General features: G+C 45.0%; 1 protein-coding gene across 1 annotated transcript; it reads left to right on the plus strand.

The window, feature by feature from the left end:
- Nucleotides 1-4607: 4607 nt before the first annotated feature.
- Nucleotides 4608-6505, plus strand: LOC102715648 (pollen-specific leucine-rich repeat extensin-like protein 1). The gene has a single exon (XM_040521045.1). It carries the CDS (start codon nt 4661-4663, stop codon nt 6206-6208), a length of 1548 nt encoding a protein of 515 aa, XP_040376979.1. The 5' UTR covers nt 4608-4660; the 3' UTR covers nt 6209-6505.
- The last annotated feature ends 4691 nt before the right edge of the window (nt 6506-11196 follow it).

The following is an 11196-nucleotide window of genomic DNA, read 5'->3' on the forward strand; positions in this document are numbered from 1 at the left end:
TGTTAAACACTACTGACATAAAAATAGTAAAACTTAAATGCCCTCAAAAGTGATATTAGTTCCGGTAATCTTCATTACGCAGAAAAAAGGGCTAATAACCCGTCACATTCAGGCAATCAGCTGAACATTTCAGGGGCTATCTTCTGACACTATTGGAAACACTAATCCTACTTCACTAATATTTTCGTCGAGGAAATTAATACTAGTACGATTGTGACAAGTGACAATCGGTCTTGTTGAGGTTATCCAGATGATTGTTCGATCCATTCCGGGCGTAAAGGGGATGACGAAAAAAATGAACGATAATCGTTGAGGTGGCGCCGCAAGAAACTTTCTTGATTTCTTCCGTTTCTTGGAGTCATGGAATGAACAAAACACATGGAAAGAACGATTCGTCTGCACAAATAAATCCTGACGCTGTTGCTTCTAGTCAGAAATGGATGAAAAGACGCAGCAGATATTGCCACCTAATTCAGTTTTATCCGTTTGGAATTAAAGAAAGAGGACTTGAGACTAGAGACTGCAATTAGCGTGGACTGACCATGCTTATTTGGATATACGCAACTTGATGAGCCATTCACATGCGTGTAGTACTATCCCGTTAAAAAAGACTTTATTTTTTATTTTGTGTGTACATCAATTAATTATCCGTCTTATACTCTTATTTAAAAAATTATAAGAAAACTGAAGAAATTAGTCACGTATAAAATATTATTTATGTTTTATAATCTAATAATAATATTAAATTTGTGAGAATACTCTTGTATTGTTCAACAGAATTGAGTATAAATGGACTGTGTTTTCTCCTATTTGGGCAAAACAATCTCCCTTGCTATGTCTCTTTACATGCCCCGTTAATTCATACGGCTATCTTCTTTGCAGATCGAGACCACTACAAAATACAACAAAATGCACTGATGCACATCGCTCTCTCCGTGTGTGTGTTGAGGCAAGTTTACGTGGACTCCTCTTCTTTGCGATGAGCAGCATCTCCTCTTTGGCGGAGAACCTATTCGGCTATTCCGTCCACTATTCTCTTCACACGCCCTTAATAATCTCTGTCGGCCGGTCCGGTGTGGTATTATCTATAGTTTCACTCGGCAGCAACGTCATCGTCGTCAGGTAAAAATAAAATCAACGATGAATAAATATCAGTACTACCTGCTATCAAATGATATTTCTAAAAATTTGAATAAGATTTCATATGTAAAAGTAAGTAACATATATCTAAAAACTGAAGAAATTTAAATTTAAAATTAATTTTAAAATTTACATTTAACTATTCATCTTATTCAAAATTTATATCCAAATATGTAAAAGTATACAATTTACATAATAATAAATCATTATAATAAAATAATTAACAATTGTATAGTTTTTTTTAAAATAAAACGAATGGTCAGACATGACCTATATAAGTACGAAGGGAGTATATTCCTTATAACTATTTACTAGCATTTAAGGTTAAATAACTATAAAATAATTACACAGGCCATACAAAGATTAGACAATAAACTTTATATATAAAATATTTACATAAAACATATTGTTTAAATACTTGTGGTGCGTGTAACAGTAGTCCAAAATCTACCGAGGAAGAGAAACACACCTGTGCCGAACTATAGTCAATTCTCCCTTGAGTGATATGGGCACTAATCTAAAAAAAGTTAGTCAAATTAACCCAGTCAACTTTACCACACCTGTGCCTGCAATGTAGATGATGCAGCCACGTGTTGGGTGGGCCATGCCCCTCGTACGCCAGCTCGGTCTGCGTCCGTTGCGGAGTGGACATGGTCCACTCCCACAGCCAGGTGGGCCCCCGATTTCTTGGATCTGCCACGTGGGCCCATCAAGGAGATGACTCCTGGTCAAATCCACATTCCCACTACCCGTCCTCGGATGAAAACTCGGGCCCGTGAATTTTCTGCAGTTTTTTAAAAAGCAACAAAAAAAACAGCATGATTTTGCTGATTAGCAATCTTGTAAAGTGGTAATTATGCACAGCTAATCATGGCGCCGCCTACACTTTCTATTATTTTTTAAGAGAAAAAAATTCTGTAATCCTTTCCAGCTATGCTACAGTGATGCGTCTGGAAAGGATTCACTGGCTTGCTTGCCCATTAGGCACCTTGATTGTCAGGTTTCTAATGATTTCTTTAACCTTCTTCCACCTGCTTAAAAAAACACAGGTCCTGCTACTACTCGATCACATTAGCATGCGTTGGTTGGACAGAAAAAGTATACATTATTGCATTGGCTGGATGGATTAACCAGCATTGTTAATTAGTACTACTAATATTTATTTATTTATTTTTGTGCAAGGAGTGGCACTAATATACTCCATCCACAGAACTACCAGAATCCGGCTACATGCCTGCTAACTACCAACTGGCGTCCACATGCGTTGTTAATTAAGTAACTATATATTGTAATCTAATGGCAATAATAATAATATAGTATCCGGCTTTCATCTGGAATCGATACCGACGACGTCACTGTAATCCTGCACATATCCTCTCCAAATTAAAGCAGCCAAACGAAAAGATCACACGCTCTGAGTTTGGTAAGAAAAGATAGAGCTATCCATAAAAACTGATTTTTGTGTTTCCTAACCAAAAAAAAAAAGCATGATCGTGGAGAAAAAAAATCCATAGAGAGAAAACAAAAATGTTGTGGGCCCAGTCGCCGTATTGCTGGTGGGACCCACAGTTCAGTGTAATCACTGTGCTGAGTAATGAAGGGTGGCTCCATGCGTGATTGATCGTGGGGTGTTTATGGATGCCGGGATAAACTAATGAGGCGCCGAAAAGGGGGCCGGGTCAATACTGCAACTGAAACATCGGGTGCTCGCCTCCTTCTTCGGGCTCTAGTTTGATGGCTGGTTTGGCTGCATGCGTAGTGTCAGATCCGCTGTTCACTCTACTAATCCTCAGTATTTAACTGCTCCTGGTCTCGTTTTGTTTTCTTCTACATAGCACATAGTGACGTGGAACGAGATTTGAAGGGACTCAGGGGATAACATATGTCCATAGATAGTGGGTTTATATGTAAGTGATAACGTCCTTCTGACTTTACCAGGGAATTGTATCTGAGAAATGTGAACCCGGCTAAATATTTTGAGCTTCATAAATTTGATTTCAGACGACAACACGTTGTTTTATAAAAAGTCAAATAATATATTTGTAAAAATAATAATTTATGAATAAAAATTTTATATTTATATTCTTAGCGAAATCAAAAAGTCAAGTCTGAAAAATAAAATTCAATGAAAAACTCAAAATCAATCCTAAACTTAATATTAGAAATTTAAATTTTGACTTATAAGTATAAGCAGAAATTAAAAAAAAGATATCGGTCCTAAACAAAATTCGTACCAGCGGGATAATAATATTCCGGAAACAAAGCCAGTTCGGCATAAAATGACAGTAAAAATTAAACCCATGATCCACCGGTCAGAATTTCAGAGATCGTTTGTTCTACACGAGTGGACCGGAAGAACCGGGCCCGCGAGCAGGCCGGATGGCGCCCGTGGCCGTGCCTGTGAAGCGGCAGATTTGACCAGGAGAAGAGAAGCGAAACGACCGGTTTCTGTGGCTGCTGCTGCCGCTGCGCTGCCTAACACGCTGCCAACATTAACTCCTGCCTGCGTGGTGGGCCTGGCCCGACGGCACCCCACATGGCGGCCCTGCGCCGCGCCGGCGTCGTCAGCGGCAGCGCCCCCCGCGACACATGGACGCGTCGCCGTGGCCCCAGCTCCGAGCTCCCGGCCGCCATCGCCATGGCCGCTTCGCTTGCTCCACGCTGCTGCGTTTGCCATGGCGGCGGTGGATCGGGCGTGCACGCACGCACGCTGCCATGTCGGCTGGAAAACCGTGGGTGCGCGTCCACCTCCACGCTTCGAAACTCGCGCACAATTCGCTTCCAAAATCTAAATCGCCTCGCTACCACCGCAGGAGCATGTTCCTAACCAGAAAATGGAACTAGTTTCCCGTGCGTTTTTGCTGCGGATTAGCTGCTCTGCACGGGTGAGTGCCGTCGTAAAGCGCAGCCAAACCAAACACGCCTTGGGTGTCCGTCCGCTTGTCGCCATCACGCACGCCGTGATACGCTCCTCCGCGGCCAAAACACCCTCCGGAATAGACCGGGCAACGCAAAACAGAAAATTCAAATGCTGCCGTTTTTTTCCACTTACAAATAATGCCAGCTGCATTTCACAATATGAATCAAACGATTTAGAATCTGCAGAGTAAAGTATCCTTAATATCCTACCAGTAGTATCCTGGTTCATCTCCAGGTGAGGAAAAGATGATCCGAAAAAGAAGAGAAGATAAAAAATAAAAATAAAATAAAGTGTAAGAGGTGGGGCCCACCGCACCAGCACACAGTCACAGTAGTAGACACCTCAATCCCAACTGTCCCCACACGTCTCCCGATGCGCGCGTCCTTCCTTCCTTAACCAAACCCGCGCCAAAATCCGCAGTCAATAATCCCCTCCGGAGATTAGAGATCGCTAATCACCCCCTTAATCGCAACTAAATCCGCTAATCCCACCGCTCACCTACCTTATAACACGCCTCTCTTCTCCCCCGCGCCTCCGCCCAATCCCCTCTTCGTCATTCCCTCCCAACCCTAGCCACGCGCGCGCGCCGCCGACGCCGCCATGGCCGACTCCGGCGACTCGTCCCCGCACTCCGCCGCGGCTACGGACGACGCGCACCACGAGGGCTCGGAGGCGGCGGCCGCGGCCGCTGCGGCGGGGATGGCGGCGGCGGCGGCGGCTGCTCCGCCGGTGCCGGTGCCGCCGGCGAAGGTGCGGCTGATGGTGAGCTACGGGGGACGCATCCAGCCGCGGCCGCACGACCACCAGCTGTCGTACGTCAACGGGGAGACGAAGATCCTGTCGCTCGAGAGGCCGCTCCGCTTCGCCGACTTCGCCGCCCGCCTCGCGGGGCTCGCGGGCTCCCCGGGGGACTTCTGCGTCAAGTACCAGCTCCCCGGCGAGGACCTCGACGCGCTCGTCTCCGTCACCAACGACGAGGATCTGGAGCACCTCGTCCTCGAGTACGACCGCCTCCACCTGCTCCGCCCCGCGCCGGGATCTGGCGGCGGCTCCTCCCGCGGCGGTTCCACGCCGAGGCTGAGGGTTTTCCTCTTCCCCGTCCAGTCGCCGACGCCACCGCCGCCGCCGCAGCCGTCCGGCCTCCTCGAGCCGAAGCAGGAGCAACGTCACTGGTTCGTCGACGCGCTCAACTCCGTCCATCCTCCGCCGCCACCGTCGCCACCGCAGCCGAAGCAGGAGTCGGTGTCCGTGCAGTCGCCACCTCCAACTGTTGTGTCGGTGCCGACGCCTCACCAGCCGGTGTTGCCAGCGCCGACGGGCCCCGACTACCTGTTCGGCCTCGACAACGGCTTCGTGCCACCGCCGGCGGTGAAGGTGAAGGACCCCGCCGGTGACCCGCCGACGGTGAAGGACAACGTCCCCGTCGAGATGCCCCCCAAAAACGACGACCGCCACACCACCAACCCCGTAAGCGACCACGTCGTTGTCTCCCCTGCCGTTTCACCCGGCGAGTTCCAGCGTCAGATCCATGGCCTCGAGAAGCTACAGGTTACCGACACTGCAGCACAGCAGCCACCACCACCTGCTCCTGCAACGGCCGCTCCGCCGCCGGCTGCCCTACCGAGAAATGGCAGCGACGACTCCCTCACCCGCGCCTACCCTCCCGCCACCGTCACCCCAACGCCGACAGCCACACCGGAGTACTACTTGCCCAAGTACCAGGAGAAGCCCACTGCCCCGCCTCCGTCATCCGCTCCTCCAGCGACGGCCTTCCTGCCGGTGCCGGGCAGGTATACATCTGTTGCCCCTGCCTCTGGCGCTGACCATGGCCCTGTCTTCTTCATCCCCGCGCCGCCGCATGGTTACTTCACCACCGCCGCAGGCCACGGCGCCAACTCCTTCCCCGCCGTCTACGCCGTCGCACCGCACAATGGCAATGCCAACGCAAACGGCAACGGCCCTTCCTCCGCCGCGTCAAATGCCCAGGCCTACGCGCAGCAAATGGCGTATGACAGCAATGGCCGCGCCATCTACTACACCAGCGTCCTCCCCCAGTACGCTTCCGCTGTCAATGGCGTACCGGCGCCGGCGACAGTACTCGGCACTGACCCCGCCAAGCCAGTGGCGGTGAAACCAACAGTTTCCTGAGCAGCATCTTACCGTCGATGGGTTAAAAACTAAAAAGAGTTTGGCAATTTTCAGTCAGTCCGTCAATACGCGTTAATATGTTAAGTTGGATTCGTTATTGTCTCTAGTATTTACTACCTATAATATTCTTTTTCTCTCTCTTTTGTTTAGAGTTTTTGTTTTGGCCTTCAGGGTTCATGATGATATGCAACTAGAGTTCTTGGTGTGCTCAGATGTACATAGTCTTTGTGGACATAATGGATATTATATTAGCCTATTGGATGAGTTCATTAACAAATGTCTTAAGTTGTTACTGCTTCTGTTTGTTAATTCTTTTAACAATGGTATCACAAAGGTGTCAGTTGACTACATGATAGGTTGTTTGTATCCTTGCAAAGCAAATATCTATCAAGGTGCAGATGGATGGATCCCCTTGTTGCGTATCTTGTCGACATTCAAGTTGATCTTTGTGATCAGTGGAGTAATTGTCATTACTTAATAGCTCTTGCGTACAAGTACAGTGTTTTCCTGTGTTGTTCACGGGGAAGCCAGTCTGAAGCATTTATGTATGTATGATCTGGGGCAAGTGTTGGCTATCGGCGTGATATCTGGTATGGATGGCAGATTTGGTTCAAGTTGTGTTGAATCCTCAAGTGCCAGCATGAAGTATTAATTGGGTTTTTTGCCTACTGTGTTCGGCTTGCAGCTTCACATAATGTCTCGAATGAAAAAATTGTAATGCAGCTTATGATATTGTGTTGCCTGAGGAGCATGTTGTGTTCTGCTATTCCACATCAGGCTAGTAATTTTAGCCTGTTTAGTATCACAATTTTAGCCTGGGGAGTGTTTTTCTTGTGTTTGCCATTCCGCATCAGGGTAACAATAATAGAGCAACGAAACTGTCAATTGATCATATTGTTTTATCAGATTGGTTCATTACTGTTCATAATAGCTTATGTCAGATTGTTCAGGTGACCAGTACTTGCATGTCTTCTCTCTGGCCAACCAATTCATTGTGATTCTGCATTTTAACTTGAGATGGAAGGACCCTGTCTCCCTTTTTTTTCACTCCCTGGGATAATCCTGTGTAAATTCCTCATCTCAGCTTGCTGCATTTTCAGAACCTGTTCTTCCATCCTGTACTGGAAAACGGTAGCAGTAGCAAAGTGCATTTTATTCCCCCCCTCCATTGCTTTTGTAGAACGGAAATGTGGTTGCTCAAAAAAACGCGCGAGCATGCTGCACGGGGAACGAACTTAAGCGTGCTGGGTCTGATTGGATGCCTAGCAAAGAGGATCTTTCATTCTTTCGATGCCCTCAAGGTATCATCCATCATCATATTCCCGTTTCCTTTTGGCCAAAGATGTTTTGCTGCTTCTCCTCCTGCAAGATGGCTTTTGACCAAAGTGTAATTGCTCCCTTTGTGTGTGGATTGCTGATCCCGGTTCAGCACTAGAACCGGAACTGTTTAGCTGTTTTTCAGTCTTTCAGAATTCTCAGATACTAGTGGTAGTAGCTTCGATGGTCATGTTTGGTGCAGCTGCAGCGTAAGAAACGGCACTATCCGTCGAGCTGAGCCAGTGTGCAGTGCATCACTGCGACTGATGAGCTGCAGCTGGATGCAGGCAGTGCAGTGTAGCCATGGCACATGGATGGGGAGGTAGGGATGGCACCCCATCACCGGAGCCTTGAATGCTCGCTTGGTGTACTGATCTCTGGTGGCGTTGGATGGGTGGTTCATGTGCATGATGTGAGACGGCGCAGCTGATGGGTGGATGCTAGCGGCTGCAGCTGCCAACAAGCATGGGCATCATAAAAAAAAAAAAGTGTCTCGCGGTTGCGTTCGGAGGCCTGTCCTGTGCTGCTGCAGTTGAGTAAGCAGCAGCAGCAGCTCGATGCCTCGATCTACCACTCGCTTCCTCCGAAAGCGTCGGTGAATGACGGCAAGAAATTGGAGACAGATGGATTGCTCGTGTAAAATCTCGGCAATTCTGCATGCCTGGCAGCATGATCTGAGATGGATCGACCGATCGATCTCCGTTGTTTCTGCGGCTCTCTTCAGAATTCAGATCCGTTCTGCATTGATCGATTAGCCCGGCCTGAGGGAGAAAAAGAAAGAAAAAAAAAGCATGCATGCTTTTGAGCTGTTTGTTTCTGTTTATGATTGTTCGTTGTTGTTCTGCCACTGCAGCTGTGTGTGCATGTCATGCAGATCATGATGATCACCTGGTAGCTGGGCGTCTTGCTGCTCGGATGTCTGATGAAACTATTTACTGCTTGGATGTCTGAAACTGCAAGCATGTCTTGCCTGGAGTGGATGGTTCTAAAATCGTAGTTGCACTACTGAAGTACTAGTCGTGATGCACATCTTCTACCGCTATTATTATGGAGCCGTTGCCATTGACATGTTCACCGTAGATCACCTCTAGGTCTCTAAATAGTGCCAATTAACTGATTTTCATGTGCAGCTTCATGCCGTTACAAATACATCTACAGTTGACTGCATCCAGGTTCGATCTCTCTTGTCCTTGTTTGTTGGGGATCTTGCATATTCTATTTCTAGGCCACATGCAGGGTTAGTGTTTGTCAGTCTGATGGGTTGACTGAGTTTGGCTGTGATTTTGGGCTCGGCGACGGAGTGAAGCCCATCTGTGGAATGGGGCCCATTACAATTCAGCCTGACTTTGCTGATAGGCCGAAGAGTATGGGCTTGAACTCTTGGAGAACGGCCCGTCACGTTTGGAAGTAATGATTGGCGGGCCCTGTTCAAAAAAGTTCTGTTCAAAAGAATTTTTTTTTGGAAGTATGGAGCAAATAATCGTAATAAAGGGTGCATTTGTTTTTTGCCAAAAAGTATCTATAGAGAAGTTTATTTTCTTCTATTTCTAAAGTAGATTTTTTAAGTCTATAGTAGTTAACTTCGTCGTTTATATCATTAAATGACTATCACAAAATCAGATAAATTTTCATCTCTCGTCAATAATTTTCAAAAGAACACGGTCTAGTGGATAGATAAACATAAACATATTTTCAATCTACCATGATGTAAAGTGAAGAGAGTGAAAAGTATGAGCTGAACTTGATGTAAAGCTAAAAAGAAACAAGGTGTAGTATATTTTAGCGGGTGTAAAACTAAGCCTATATTCCTCGGTTTTCCAATGTACGTTTCCCGAACGGTTAACGGTGTATTTTTTACAAAAATATTCTATAAAAAGTTACTTTAAAAAATCATATTAATCTATTATATATATTTTAATTAATAATTAATAATTAATTAACTATATATTAATATATTACAATGTTTAACTGTATCTCATTTTACGTGTACCGAACGCGGCCTCAGTACATAAATAATCCAGGGCAAAAAGGCAGTTCGGAAGAGAACGTGTGGCGATGTGTCGGCGGGTGGCAGCAGCGCAGCCCAGCCCACCGGAGGCGCCGCAGGTGGAGGAGAAGTTGAAGTTGGACTTCAGCCCTCTCTCTCCCGATCGGCTGGCGCGCGCCCACCGCCTGACGCAAGCAGCTGCCAGCCCAGCCGACACCACCACCACACCAAAGCCGTCAAAATGGTTGGTGTTGCCAACCTCACCTCTTTTTTTTTCTCAAACAAGGGGCACTACAACACAACATGATGATAATAATACATCCGTTCCGAGAACTCTCTTACTCATCTTTTCCTTTCTTCTTATCACTCTAATCCAAAATTTAATATTTGTTAATTTTATGATTTTTTTTCATCCTAATATATTTTTCATCCTTAGACTTTAGATCGTTAAGCACGTGAAAGTTTTATTTATGAATTATATTTCGTTTGTAAATATATCATTTGTCTTTTTCATTAGATAAGCCAAACAATCCTTCCTTTCATTTTTTTTATTTGTCCCACATAAACATTATTTTTTAAAATTATTATATTAGACTTCCATAAAATAGTGAATAAATATAGGTATAGGCTAAAATATAAGTCCCTTTGGACCAACAGAGTAACGGATACCAGTGGATGGGTTCTGTCACGTATGACGTACAAGTCCGAGCGTGCCGTGACAGCCGTTGAGGTTCAAAAGCCGCGAGTCGTGCAGCAGCTAAAACGCGCTTTCAACGGCAGGCGGAATTCTCTTTGGTTGGTTTTTAGTCCACTAAGCACTCCAGTTTGATGCTTGAGCACGACGGATTCAGCCTTTTGTTCTCGGTAAAAAGCAGCATCTCAAAATAAATACTTTCGTAACATAGGACTCTCTTCAGTATGTCTAGATTTATATGAATACTAATAAATCTAGATAAATATATAAATTATATATATATTTATTAGTGGATGAATTTAGATAAACCTAAAAAATTTTACGATATGGAAGGGAGGTAGTACGTGGTTTATGGTCACGGTGTTTTTTACGTTCTAGATTAATCATGTCATAAGTTGTTATAGATTTGTGCCAGTTTTCTCTCTCTTTTTACGCAGTATATGTATTTTTCACACCATCGGTATTTTACCTTCGTAATACTTAGTATAACGTAACGACCGTACGCAATACCATCAATTGTTTAACGTTTTTCAGTGGTATCATTATTAATCAATTTTAAATACCGTCAAATTCCCTCGAACATACTAGTGCTACTCTTATTTACGTCATGTTTCAAACGATACTAGTCAATCCTTCCGACCACGCTGACTCGAATCGTTGGTTCGTTCCAGTAGCAAATGGGACTCTTTTTTTCCTTTTCATTTACAAGTTGCAAAGAAGATTCTGCGGAAACCTCTTGGATCCGCTTTTTTAAAGAAAAGAATCAAACAAATTTATAAATAAAAAATAATTTACAAATAACTTTTATATGCATGTTTCTAGCAATCTAAAAATCAAAACTAAAAATAAATTATAATACAAAATCTTAAAGTCAATTTTAAATTTAAGATTGTAAATTTGAATTTTGACCTGTGAGCAGAAGATTCGGTGGAGAAGGATCGTTCAAAGGTGCGGTTTAGTGGAGGATATCAAGAACCTAAGAGATCGAGA

The sequence above is a fragment of the Oryza brachyantha genome, chromosome 2 (assembly GCF_000231095.2).
Source record: "Oryza brachyantha chromosome 2, ObraRS2, whole genome shotgun sequence".
Taxonomy (NCBI): domain Eukaryota; kingdom Viridiplantae; phylum Streptophyta; class Magnoliopsida; order Poales; family Poaceae; genus Oryza; species Oryza brachyantha.

Bases quoted from the DNA above. Each gene is read 5' to 3' on its own strand.
- LOC102715648 (XM_040521045.1), top strand. From the start codon at position 4,661: ATGGCCGACTCCGGCGACTCGTCCCCGCACTCCGCCGCGGCTACGGAC.